This window comes from Lissotriton vulgaris, chromosome 10, assembly GCF_964263255.1.
Source record: "Lissotriton vulgaris chromosome 10, aLisVul1.2, whole genome shotgun sequence".
Lineage (NCBI taxonomy): Eukaryota > Metazoa > Chordata > Amphibia > Caudata > Salamandridae > Lissotriton > Lissotriton vulgaris.
The window spans coordinates 483,268,040-483,281,991 of NC_141698.1; the positions used below are offsets into that span (position 1 = coordinate 483,268,040).

The following is a 13,952-nucleotide window of genomic DNA, read 5'->3' on the forward strand; positions in this document are numbered from 1 at the left end:
AAGAATGGCCTGATGGAAATGCCTGAGACCAAAAATCTTCTTAGGTTATTGGGGGCTGGGCCTTCACAGATGTTGCCTCTCTATGCATTCCAGTTTCCACAAATGTTTCCCATTTTTTAGGGCAGACTTGACATTCAAGCATTACTGTCTCAGCATGCATGCACTAGTCCATGTCATGTTTTCATCTCCCAGTTGCGGTACCCCATAACCTAGCCACATTCCTTTTCGCCACCTCTAACCCCAGGGTAATCCATATCCACTCCATGGGGAGCAAGTCTGTTTCCTCCCAAACATTACAGGGACACCATTTTGCTGAGGCTGTGTGTGTGTGTGTGTGGGGGGGGGGGGGGGGCACATACCTCACTAAGACAGGCAGTCACCGCCACCCAAAAGCCCTGTAGCGTTGGACAGTCCTAAATTATATGAAATAGGGTCCTTGTACGGCCCAGCCTTTTCGACACAAGGCCGTCACTGCCCTGCCCATTTTAACCAGTGTGATCTGTGCATACTAGGATTGGGGGAGGATCTTAAATTGGACTAATCAACATTCCTGACTGTACGGCCACTTCCCTAGTGAATACCCGGTCCTCTGCCCTGTCATTGTCCTCCAGTGCATCCAGGTCTACAACCCATCGCTCCCTCAGCAGTGTCAGTTCATCTGGTGTGTTGTTAATCAGCTTCTGTTCCATCAGCGATGTGGCTTTGCACGGCATGTATTCATCAAACAGCCTGTCCTCTAAGGAGCACCGTTACCCTTGACAGAGCCGCCCGGATGGCGTGTTAGACCTGCATGTAGCTATATCTTTCGGTTGGCACTAGTTGGCAGTCACTTTTTTACGTCCGCCAGTGGCATAATCCCCATTTATCAAAGCCGGGCAACTGTCCCAGTGTGCTCAGTGCTACTGTGTCCCATAAAGACAGTAATCCTCCCCCTCCATCCCAGGGCCTGTGTATCTGTATGCCAGAGGTTTACTACTGCCGCAGTCCAGAAGGCCGGCTCCTCTGCGGAGTGGAAAACCCCACCCATTAATGGTAGTCAGCTGCGCTGTACAATAGTACTTCAGGATGTCTGGTAGTGCCACTCCCCAGTCGTACTATCCCCTTGTCAATTTGTGTTGCGCAATCCACGCAGGTCCCCCATCCCAGAGCAATGCCCCCGTGCCAGAGCAATGCCCAGATCTCGCTCTCGGATTTCCTAAAATATGAAGTATGGACCGGGTAAGTAAGTTCTGGAGGACATAAAGAAAACGGGGTTGAGACATAATTTTAAACAGTTGCGGTATGCCCAAGACCAACAGTGGAAAAGACCTCCAGTGTTGGACATCATTCTTCATCCTCTGTAAAAGTGGTGACGGGTTGTGGTGAAAGAATAAGTAAGAGTCAGTGGTCACAAAAAGTCTGAGATCGCGGAATCCCTCAGTGACTATTTCTGCCTCACATTCGCAGGGTAGTTTCAATAGGCGGCCCTGCATATTATATATTCGGGATTTACACCAAATTGTAGTATATCTCGAATAGCTGCCAAAGACAGTATTTGCAGGATTCTTCCCAAGGTGTTCTCGGGGTCCGTCACTTAAAGTACGACATCATCCTCATAAAGGGATATCTTGTCTTCCCAGTGGTCATTCCATTGCATACTGCGGATCAGTGCTTCCTGCTTGATCCAGGCAGCCAATGGCTCCAATGATAGAGCAAAGATTAGGGGCGACAAGGGGCAACCCTGTCGAGTGCAATGTTGAAGCTGAAATTCCTGCAACAGTGCCCTATTTACTAGGTTGCTTTCACACATTTAAATTTCACAGAATTGAGCACAGCCATAAGACTTGATGCTAGAAAAGGGCAGTGCATAAGATAATTGCTGGGATGTTTTCAGTGAGTCTTACATTTATATAAAAAAACTCTAAAAGTTTGAGTACCTTGCTTTTCGACTTTCATTTCACATTTGGCACTATAGACTTTCACTGGAGTCCTGTAAGCATTAGTAGTCACCCATTGCAGCATATGTAAGTACACCTTCTGAAACCTTTTTTTTATTTTTACTAAATGAGATTGTGAGGAATCACTTATATCCTTCTCCACCTCAATCCCCGTTAATATTCCTACCTCTAAATAGTATTGTATCTAGGTATTCTGCTTCAGCTTAAGGAACTTTGGAAGTGTTGAGGAATCCTTCAGTTTTACCTGGAAAGGATAAAACTCTTTAGACTTCGCTGCATACTGTGCTTTTACCTCATGCAACAAAGCATGGTATATTCCACTTATATTTTTTATCAATAAAAATGTATTAAATAAAAAATTTTTAAAAAAAAGACAAATGTTTGGTTTGATGTTTTCTTCCTGAAAATCAATAAAAAATGTTTATCAAGAAAACAAATTAAGACATCTGAGTTCTAGCTTCCCGTACATTTAGTGCACAAAGGTAATATCAAATGCCTCATAAAATCGTGTCTTGTCGCAAACGTTTGATGGGCAGCACCATAAACTGTTAGATGCTTTTGACTGCATTACTTTATTGATGTATCTTCAAGGAACGCTGCAGCTTTCAGCCTGGAAATCATGTATAACTTGTTTACTTGAAGCCCTGGCAAGCATCGGAGAACAATAAATAAATAAACAGTAAATAAAGCAGAGCCATGGAATTAGAGCAGAAGGGTGTCATTTAAAAGAGGTTTATCAAATGTCTAAACACGGAATTCTTTTTTTTCCCTTAAAGGCATTAACAATCTATTATTCATGCTTGGTGAGCCAATACCACTAGACGAAATTCTAATTATTTTCAACAACGTTTCTAAGCTCCACGTACAGATTTTTTAATTAAGTTGTGTGTTCAGAAATCTTTCAAGGTATAATATTAACTAATCTTGCATTATAGAAAAGGAGACCTTCATGATAACATCAATACGTGAAGACAGTAGTTAGGAAAACTAGCCAGTATGGAGAGTGTATGAAGATATTCTTTTTCAATAGTGTCTTGTAATTATTATGTTTTCCTTTGGCCAATAACCACCGAATGAACAAGGAGGAAACTGAAAATAGTTGAGAGGAGCTGCTTTTAGTTTAGGTTCTAAGAACAATTCGTGTTTACCCCTCTTTGTAGTTGTGTGTTAATAGCTTATTTAGTCTGTTACTTTTTTGCTGCTGAAAAAAGATTTTTTTAAACAGTCCACAAGTCTGTTATGATCTTTTTTAATTTGAATGAGAACTCGAATAGCTGTTAGAGGGGTTTGGGGAGATATAGTTAATTGGTTTCTTCGTCGTGAATGTAAGATGCCTAGTATTCTGCATTACTGTGGCTGTTTGATGCTGTCATTTATTACAGGCTTTTTGAGTGCTTTCATTCTAGCTTTGGCTCTTTTTCATAGTTGTTTGTAGAAGATGAACAGTCTACTTATGGAAAAGTAGTTTTAGAGTTTGCTTCACAGTTCACCTTATTTTGTCATCTATGGATAATTGTTCTTTTGTGTGCTGGTATAAGTTCTGTAGCTCATTGTAGAACATAGCCCTAAGGTAAACCCCCCCCCTCCCACCAAAACTACCGTCTCCTTGTTCCTCAGCCACTGCATAGATTTATACTTGTGTCAGACCAGGAATTAATGTTGGGTGGGGATTGCCAAATATGTTCAAGTTGGAAAGAGAGTGTCTAAGGCATGGCTAACATAATAATTGTTTTTTTCTCTAGGATTTTTATTCCAGAGTACACTTTGCAGTTGAAAATCAGTATTCTCAACTGCGCAACAAACTCAGTTGGGGTTGTGTGTCCTTTGAAGCTGACTCTGGGCTCAGTCACCATGCCCCAGTCCTACCAAAAAAAAATGGTCTGCACAGACAGGACTGAGTGCAGTGTAAAGCTAGACTTTCCTCCCTGGGAGTCATGGGTGCCCATCACCTTGGAGAGTATTGGTGACCGCAACGTAACCATCTCTTTGGAAACATCTGCCTCCTTCACAGGTGAGATTTGGGTCTGGAATTGAGATCACTTAATATTTGCATTTGTTTTTCTAAGTTGGTTGCGAGGCTAGTAGGCAGCGTTGTTCTTGCACTCAGGGTTAATGTTTGACAGGATCAGCAGAACATTGAAACTGTTTTTAGTTCTTAGGTTTAGGCCTCCTATTTGACCTGATTGCCAGGACTTCAATGCAATTGTTTGATTAATTTTTCTTTAAGAAATGTATTTAAGAAGTCTCAAGTCATTATTATGAGGAACTGACCTCTACTTTGAAAACCTTAATATTCCTTCACTGCCTAGATTTGAATTTTACGCTCATTGGGTCTAATCTATCGGTTGACTAAATGCCTATTGGTTGACAAATACCAGGACTCACATTGTTCAAACTAATGGTATGCTAGGTAATTGAAGCGTCCTTAATGTGTATATTACTGCAAAAGAGATAGACAACATTCAACATAGATTCAGTACTTTTTGACAGTGGCTTCTTTTTCCCTCCCCATAAGCATGATGTCTAAGGTTTGAGTTTTTTTAATGGTCTTTTCTTTTCACTCCATTTACTTGCCAAACTTGATATCGCCAATAATAACAATACCCTAAATGTAATTTGTTCTTGGCTATTCGTATGCATGTATGTGTATGTATGTATAGGCATTTATATAGCGCACTACTTACCCGGAGGGTCCCAAGGCGCTTCGACCGCTGCGAAACCCTTCCTGGCTTCCCTGAGAGATGGTCCCTTAATGGGTATCTCCAGGGTGAGACCAGGCATCCCCGGCGGTCTGGTGGGGCCGTTAGTGAAGATGAGACAAGCTAATGCCCAGAGTTGCCGAGTGTGAACGCTGATCAGAGTGGGCACCGAGGCGAGAGAATTATCGAGTCCGCTGACCCTGGTCCAGAAACCTGCCGCGCCGGGAATCGAACCCTGGTCCCGGGCCGTCCTCTGCTCTCGGGTCTGCCGCCTCTAACCAGTGAGCCACACTACTTCACGTATAAGTGAATTATCTAGTAGTATAAACTTTACAGGGTCCAAGAGCCCTTTCTCCTACTCTAAGGTTTAAAGATTTGCATTTCCTGTGTGCTTACGTTTCTGCCACTGTTTATACATGACCATTTGTGTTTTGTTGGGTTGGAAGTAACCCACTTGGATCTGGAGAGCGTACATCTCTGCGTTTCCACCCCTATTTGTGCAGTTAGCTTGTTTTTGAATTTCCCTCACTGAGCCCAACAATAATCCCATTTATCAAAGCCTGGCAAATGTCCCAGTGTGCCCAGTGCTGCTGTGTCCTATAGGGACAGCAATCCCCCCCCCCTTCAGCCCAGGGCCTGTGCATCTGTATGCCAGAGGTTTATGACTGTCACATTGGTGCCCTGAAGATTAAGGTGTTCAGGAGTACTATAGAACAGCACAAAGTTGCCCCCCCTGGTTTTATCACCAGCCTATTCATCCAGAAGGCCGGCTCCTCTGCGAAGTGGAAAACTCTACTCATTAATGGTGGAGCTGCGCTGTACAATAGTACTTCAGGATGTCTGGTAGTGCAACTCCCCAGTCGTACCATCCACTCGTCAATTTGTGTTGCGCTATCCACGCAGGGCCCCCGTCCCAGAACAATGCCCGAACTTGCTCTTGGATTTCTTAAAATATGATGTATGTACCGGGTAAGTGAGTTCTGGAGGACATGAAGATGCAAATATTCGAAGGGGTGCTCCTTGTTACATCTTCTGACAAACCACAGAGTTGCTATTAGCGCAAGATGGGCACCCAGCGTCCACCTTCATTGAGACACTGGCTATCACACTCTCTAGCATACTTTCAGGGACTGCTTATGGCAGCAGACTTAATTGAAATGTAAGGATGCGTCTTTTTACCCATCTTCTTTAGTTGGACATGGCTACCGGCCTCCCTTGTGTAAAAGGTTCTCTCAGTTTTTCTGAACGTGAATGTGCACTTTCTGCATGGTACAGTAACGGTATATCAGCTTGTATCCCTTACAGGGGGCAGGTGAGAATCCATTTTAGCTTCTCGGTGTGCTGGAGGGCTTTGTGCAAAGCTGGTCATGTCTCATTTGACCTGGGAGCTTGCACCTTCGCTCTCCATCTCATTTCCTAGTGCTGTGCTGTAGGGGGTCATAGTATCCTTTGTGTGATGGTATCTCAGTCCTCCTTTTTAAATTGCCTTTAGTTAGCCTAGCAGAGTGCTCCCAGCTCTAACTGATTGTTCTGCATCCCTAAAGAATTAGACTGCTGTCTGTGCCCAAGGAGTATCTGCACATGACCTGGATGGAACATGTGCAGGAAGCTGTCCTCTTGTTATGGCCCTAACAATAACTGATCATAGAGTGGTCATGAAGAAACTGATGGAGGAAGTCCCATAAAATGTGAAATGTGCTAATGAGCTTTATGTAGGAAGGGGGAATCTGAATGCATGGTTACCCCCACTTTTTTCCTGGTGTTTTGCTGGTTTTTGACTAGTCTGACTGGGATCCTGCTAATCAGGACCCCAGTTTATCTGCTTAATCCCTAAATTGGTTGTGCATGTACTTTAGGTACACTCCAGATCGGATTCTAGGGTACCCTTATAAGTCCCTAGTATATGGTATACTATGTACCCAGGGTCTAGGTACCTCAGAGGCCTCCCAGGGGCTGCAGCATGCATTGTGCCACCCCTGAGAGACCATTCAAAATTACACCACAGGTCTGCTACAGCAGCCTGCGTAAGGTGGTGCATGCACCCCTTACTTAGATATAGGTTTACTATATCTATTCTATATCACTGCTCATATAAACCTATCAGTCACCCCTATGGCGAGCCTAATAAATCCTGAAGGCAGGGTGCGGGGGTTTATATGAGAGGGTGCACCTGCATGAGCAGAGCCCCTCTGAAGCCTTCGGAACCTATTTTCCGGGCTTGTGATGCAGCCAAATATATATTTTGTTATATTTCTTTTTATTAAACATCATCGACTTGACACATCACATTGATACATAAGCAGGAGACAATACATCTTCCAAGTTTCTGACTTGGGTCACAGAAAATCAAATCACAATAAACACTGTATGACTGTTTCCGATCCCATGGCCTCCAGGAAGTCGGGGAGTCACCGCTGTGTGTGTCTAATGTCTCGCAAGGGTGACGGTCTAGTATCCCGGACATTACTGCATTAAAATCTCCTCCTATCATGAGGAGGCCTTCTGGGAATGACAAAAGTACTGCGCCCAAATCCTTGAAAGCATCACTCTGAAGGCCAGGGGGGACATATACCGAAACAAATGAGACAGTCTTACCTTCCCACAGACCCGAAACTCCTACATATCTACCCCGGTTATTGGACCATGTGGATTGTACAGTGAAGGGGTATGAGTTTTTGACTAAAGTGCCCACTCTTCGCGACCCCGTTGTGAAGCCTGCATGCACTACCAATTTATATCCACCCGTGTTCATTGCCCGGCATGTGTTCCCAATCAAGTGTGTTTCCTGTAAAAGGATAATGTCTGGGGTCTATCTTTTGATATATTGATGCACCATGCTAAGTTTGATCTTCTCGCCAAGCCCACTAACGTTCCAGCTGAGGACTCTAACCCCTACATCCCACTGTGTACCCATCTGATCCTGTGTGATGAAGTCGCTCCTGCATTGCATTACATCCCTGTGTAGTCTATCGAAAAAACCTACAGAAATATCAATACTCGCCAACATTAACATTCCCTCCCAACCGCTCCCCTCCCTGCGTCCCTGCACTCGGGGATTCAAACTGCCCATAAGCCAACTTTCAAAGTGCCTGTCGACCCACAAGAGAACTAAATGTAGAAAGGTGGGGTACGTGGTGCCCCCCCCCCCCATCTCCTCTTCACAAAGAAAACTATTGTGCAATCCCTTTCATGCGAATCAAAATGTCACTCAATGGTATACTTAGAAAGGGTTCGTAACTTACAGGTGCATCTGCTTGTGAGTCCCTATGTTAGTTCCAAGTCTCCGTCTTGATCAGATTAGAACATAGGCCCAATTCGACGTCTCCCCTGCCTCCCGGATCCCACCCGTATCTCACCATCTGTTGTACCCCCGAATCATTGATATCACCGCTCAGCGACTCTCCAGCCTTTCCACCGCCAACTCGAGGTGTTCGAAAAACTAGGCCCTGCCGTCCACCTGCACTCGAAGTCTGGCGGGGAACAGCATGGCGTAATTGTATCCTTTATCTCTCAGCGTCTTTTTTATCTACAGAAAGGAGCGTCTCTGTCTCTGGACCAGTTGGGTGAAGTCCGGAAAGAAGGTAATGTCTGCGTTTTCGTGCTTCAACGGTGGCCCCGCCCTGGCATGCTGGGGTATCACATCTCTGTCTTGGAAGTTGAGGACCCTGACCAAGATCGGACGAGGGGGGGGCACCAGGTTTCGGCCGACCCCCGGAGACTCTATGGGCTCTCTTGATGACGAAAAATGTTCCGAGTCCCTTGGGCTAAAGGTGTTTAAGGATGAGTTCATCCAAGAAGAGGTCCGTGGCCTGCCCTTCTGACACCTAAGATTTGCACATTGTTGCATCACAAGCGTCCTTCGTAGTCATTCAGCTTGGTTTCTGCGAATTTCCGGAATGTTTGTAGGTCTTTGACATCCGACTGTATTTTGAAGGTATCTTCCACTAAGCTTGCGGTTGTGAGCTCAACTTGTTTGATTCGTTCACTCTACTTATTCATGTCTTCCCGGAGCAGATTGACCTCCACGGTAATGGCGTCCATCTTATGCTCTACAGAGGTCTTGATCCAGGCAATTGCTTCCAGGACGTCTTTGAGTGTGGGTTCCGGATCCACTTCTCCCTGTGCTCCCCCACTCTTGCCCGGTGAGAAGGGGTCAGGCGTCATTGCTTTGGGGAGCGTGCATCTGTCTAGGCTATTCTGCTGCACCGGTTTACTGCCTCTAGATGACGACATGGCGCTGTTATACCTAGGCTCCGGCGTGGTGACCAGGATGGATCCCGACTAGGATAACTGCACCGATTTACTTCCGGTGGTAGCGATCACCCTGCCACCCGCCCGGGCCCGCTAATGATCTTCTATGGGTTAGCCCCATGATCCGGAGGAAGCCAGGTAGGCCCGGGGGTTATGGCACCCAATTTGTGTGGTCGCTGGACTGATTCACCCACGTCTCAACCCAAGGGGCCCAGGTGCACCAAGGCAACGTCGCGCCATGCCCTGTGAAGGGTCAAGAGCGCACACTGGGTGACAGGTGACAGTAGTGGTGTCTCCCGGGGAGGGATATGTACCAGTCACTGTTCCGGTGGCTTTATCTGAGGAGCAAGCCTGTAGGTGCGCCTCTGCGGGAGCAGCGAGTGACCCAGTTCACAGTGGAGGGTGCCTCATGTAACTAGCAGTGCTGCTAGTGGCCGAGAGTATCAAGCATGTTCTTTTTTTGGTGAGAGGTAGCAGGTGTCGTTAAAGTCAGTGTTGTGGGCATGGGGCCACTTCCTCTTTGCTTCTTCGGGCCCTCCCTTTGCAGTATTCGCAGTTAAAAAAGGGTTACCAACCAGGGGGCGTGACCAATTCAGCCACCGGGAGATTGAGGGCTGATTGATGGCGCTTCACTCTATCACTCCCTCTGTGGGCGATCTTGGTTCCCATCTCCCCCGCAGGCCTCCCATTATGTCTTGCCGCCCCCATGGACCTAGTCCATACCTCCATCGTACTCACTCCGATGAAGAGGGGGGAGGAAGAAGTTTCGGCCGACCCCGGTCTGCAGCGCCCCAGCGCTGCGGCGTCAGTCACAGGTCAGATTGCCGGGGCATCCGGCCCTATTTATCGTCTGGGCCTCCACTCGAGGTCCCGGCGTCCGCACCCCGTCTAGGCCCCAGATGGTGCAACGTCCGCTCCATGCCCCCGATTGATGTACCGGGTCGACTGCCGTCGGGATGCACACCGGATGCCTTCGGTCAAGCAGTCTCTGTGGTGGAGTCACAGGTAAGAGGTTCGCTCACCACTCTCACTGCCACGCAAGGCCCCGGCTTCAACGCAGCGTCCAGGACTCACCGCCGCTACATCTGCCTCTCCGCCCTTGGACAATGTTCGGGGTCCTTCACCTCTAGTTCGTTTACCGGACACCTTCACAGCCACGGAGTGCACTTTTTAGCAGCGGATGACTATACCAGATAGACTGGGGATGAAAGGGAGTTGCGAACTCCTCTAAGCTGCGGCCATCGCACTTCACAGCTTAGCCATACCCCCAACCATATATATTTAAATGCATTATAACCTTGCGGTAAATGCTAACTTTAAAATGTATGCTAAAATCCTGGCAACGCACCTGTCCAGGGTAATAACTCCCTTGGTTTCGATCTGTCAGCATGGCTTTATCCCAGGAAGAGGCACAGTCAATCATATTAGTTAACTCGCGACTCGGTTTAACATGGCTAGAGCCCAACAGACCCCATTGAGGTGAATACTCTTCGATTCTGAAAAGGCATTTGACCATGACTCCTGTGAAATTTTTATGGATGGTACTGCGCCACTTGAGTTTTGGGGTGGCTTTCATTACCTAGGTGAAAGCTATGTATAGATCCCCACAGCCCGAATTTGTGTGATGGGCTTGGAGTCTGAGACCGTTATTATTTCTATAGGGACAAGACAGCGAGGCCCGTTTTCGCCTTTATTATTTGCATTACTTATTAATCCTTTTCGGCCCAGTTAGAGCAATACCTAACCTGCACAAATTCAGCCAGAAGAATAGAAGGGGTTTGCCTACGCGGACTATGTGGCTATTGTCACCATAACACCAGCTATAGCAATGCCTGAAATAGAGCGACTGGCTGCCCTCTTTAGTCAAATGTCAGGATATAAATTAAATTCTGCGAAAATGCAGATCATCTGCACAAACCAGGTTAGCTTTGATGATCCTAGAATTACGCAGGAGGCAGTTTATTTAGGCATTAAAGTTAGAGCTTGTCTGGATGAGTTAGTGGCTGTTAATTGGGGGTCTATGTTGGGAGGAATTAAGAAAGAATTGAGTTTGAGGTTCCGTCTATTGGCTTTGGAGCCATTAGAAATCGTGGCCCTGGCTACCTGAAACAGAGACTGCAGCACTATCACATTGACAGGGCACTAAGATTCAATCATCAAAATCTGCTTAAGATTCGGTGGTTCTCTAGGGCTAGGCTGGGTGGACGTGCTTTTTCAGTGCCCGCCTACCCTAGCCCTAGTTGTGGCTTGCCCCGCCCTCCCACCCTAGCCCTAGTTGTGGCTTGCAACCCGCCCGCCCGCCCACCCTAGTCCTATGATTTCTCCTCCCCCAACAAATTGGATATTGACGGTTGCTCCGCTGCGGAGATGGGAGGCCCCGGGCCACAAGTGGGCTCTGGCGAGGGGATCTGAATGCTCCCGACAATATATGGGGCCTGTGAGCGGGGAAAACCACAACTCCGGCTAGGGGGGCGGGCAGGGACAAGCCACAGCTAGAGCTAGGAGGGCGGGCAGGGACAAGCCACAGCTAGAGCTAGGGGGCAAGCCACAGCTAGAGCTAGGGTGAGTGGGGCAAAGACCAAACTAGGGCTAGGGTGGGCTGGCGAGGTGGCAAGCCACAACTAGGGCTAGGGTGGGCGGGTGGGAGTAAGCCACAACTAGGGCTATGGTGGGCGGGGGAGGGCAAGCAACAACTACTGCTAGGGTGGACGGGTGGGGGCAAGCCTCAACAAGGGCTAGAGTGGGCGGGTGGGGTAAACTTTAACAAGGGCCAGGGTAGGTTAGCGGGGCAAACCACTTCCATTTCAAGGGCTAGGGCAGGATGAAGACACAACAAGGGCTAAGGCAGGCGGGGTCAACCAAGACAAGGGTTAGGGTGGGCGGGGTCCAGCCACACTATGGGCTCTAATGCCAGACACGAGGGCTAGGGTGAGTGGGGGAAAGCCACAACTAGGGCTAGGGTGGGCGGAGGGCAAGCCACAACTAAGGATAGGGTGGGCAGGCAGGGGCAAGCCACAGCTAGAGCTAGGGGGGCGAGCAGGAAAAGCCAGAGCTAGAACTAGGGTGGGCAGGCAGGGGCAAGCCATAACTAGAGCTAGGGTGGCCTGGCAGGGACAAGTCACAACTAGAGCGAGGGTGGGCGGGGGCGAGCCACAACTAGAGCTACTCTGGGTGGACGGGGCAAGCCACAACTAGCTAGGTTGGGCGGGCGGGGCAAGCCACATCTACAGCTAGGGTAGGCTGGAGGGCAAGACAAGACTAGGGCTAGGGTGGGGTGGTCAGGGACTGACACAAATAGGGCTAGGGTGGGCAGGGGCCAGACACAACTAGGACTAAGGTGGACGGGTGGTGTCCAGACAAAACTAGGGCTAGAGTAGGAGCCCGACACAACTACAGCTAGGGTGGGGCAGGGGCAAGCCACAAATAGGGCTTGGGTGGACGATCGAGGGCAAGTCACAACTAGGGCTAGGAGGGTGGGGGGGGGACAAGCCACAACTAGGGCTAGGGGTGGGCGAGGACAATCTACAACTAGAGCTAGGGTAGGCGGGCAGGGGCAAGTCACAACTAGAGCTAGGGGGCGGGGGTGGGGGCAAGCCACAACTAGAGCTAGCGTAGGCAGGCGGGGGCAAGATGGCTAGGGTGGAAGGGTGGGGTAAGACGCAACTAGGGCTAGGGTGAGCGGGCAGGGGCCAGACACAACAAGGGCTAGGATGGACTGGCAAGGGGGCATGCCACAACTACCGCTAGGATGAGCGGGTGGCCAAGTCACAACTAGGGCTAGGGTGGGCGGGCACAAGCTGAAATTTGGGCTAGGGTGGGCTGGCGAGGTGGCAAGTCACAACTAGGGTTAGGGTGGGCTGGCGGGGGCAAGCCACAACTAAGGTTAGGGTGGGTGAGGGCAAGCCACAACTAGAGCTAGAGGGAGTAGGTGGGTGCTAGCCACAACTAGGGCTAGGGTAGGTTGGTGGGGGCAAGCCGCAACTAGGGCTGGCAAGCTACAACTAGGGCTTGGACTAGGGCTAGGGTGGGGGCAAGCCACAACTAGGGGTGGGAGCGGAGAAGCGAGGGGCCTGCAAGTTCCCTCACCATTGGTCCTTGCAAAGATTTACCTACCCCATGCCCTCCCGCCGGAGCCGGTCGGGGCTCTCCCCCTCACACTTAACCAGCTCCTGCCCCCTGCCTGTGGGGAGGAAGAGAGGCTTCAGGAGCTGCGTGACACAGAGCAGGGGAAGTTATGAGTATCCTCAGGAGTGTGCGAGTTCATGAGTCGGAGGGAGAGAGCGGCAACAAGACCCCCCGTCCCCACCTCGCTCTGGCCCTGCGAGGAACATGCTTCTTGAGAACTGGATAATTTTGGTCTTCCCGGGCCTCGTGGCTCATCGCCATACTCCTGGGGCCCTGTTCCCGAGGCCCCAGTGGAGCACCTGACTGGGGACCGGAGAAGCTTGTGGGCCGCTAACGCAATATAAGGGTCCTTCTGGTAACAGTTTACAGGGCGACGCAGAGAGCGCGATCCTCTTCCCGGCTGAGCTGACGTGGTGCTCCAGATTTAGAAGCCTCCTGACCATCAGTGGGGATCGCAGGAGGCTCCAGGGCCCGGGGCCCTACGCAACAGATGATCTCTTTCTTGGTTCCTCTGTCAGATAGGGAGGCCAGAAATAAGTTTGCTCACAGTACCTGCTGAGATCGGCCTGCTTGGTGGTTTCGGAGACTGTGGTCAAACTGCTGCTGCTGGTGAGGCGCTAGAGGTGGGAGCTCCTGGAGGAACGACATGGACCCCCCCACCTTGGATATTAGTCAATGTCAAATGTTTCTTTGCTGGTCCCTTAGGCGGCTGCCTCAGGAACCTTGGAGTTGTGTGGCCCTTCCCGATAGACCTAAGGGAGTGCTTTGGGCTCCTGTGCTCTTGGCTGGGCTCATCCTTGGCTTTCTGAGATGGGTGGCATCCCTGTCTGCACCCCAGAAGAGCCCATGGGGCCTAGATTCTTGTGCTGCTCAAGCTCTTCTGGCCGCCCTGCCACGCAGACCCACACCATGTCTGTGAATAGGTCAAAAAAGAATTGAT

General features: G+C 49.2%; 1 protein-coding gene across 1 annotated transcript in view; it reads left to right on the top strand.

Moving 5' to 3' along the window:
- Positions 1–13,952, top strand: part of PGAP6 (post-GPI attachment to proteins 6) — a 654,474-nt gene that overhangs the window by 203,871 nt on the left and 436,651 nt on the right. The window contains exon 5 of the mRNA XM_086941336.1: positions 3,680–3,948. Coding sequence (XP_086797462.1) covers positions 3,680–3,948 — 269 coding nt within the window. The remainder of the gene's footprint in view (positions 1–3,679; positions 3,949–13,952) is intronic.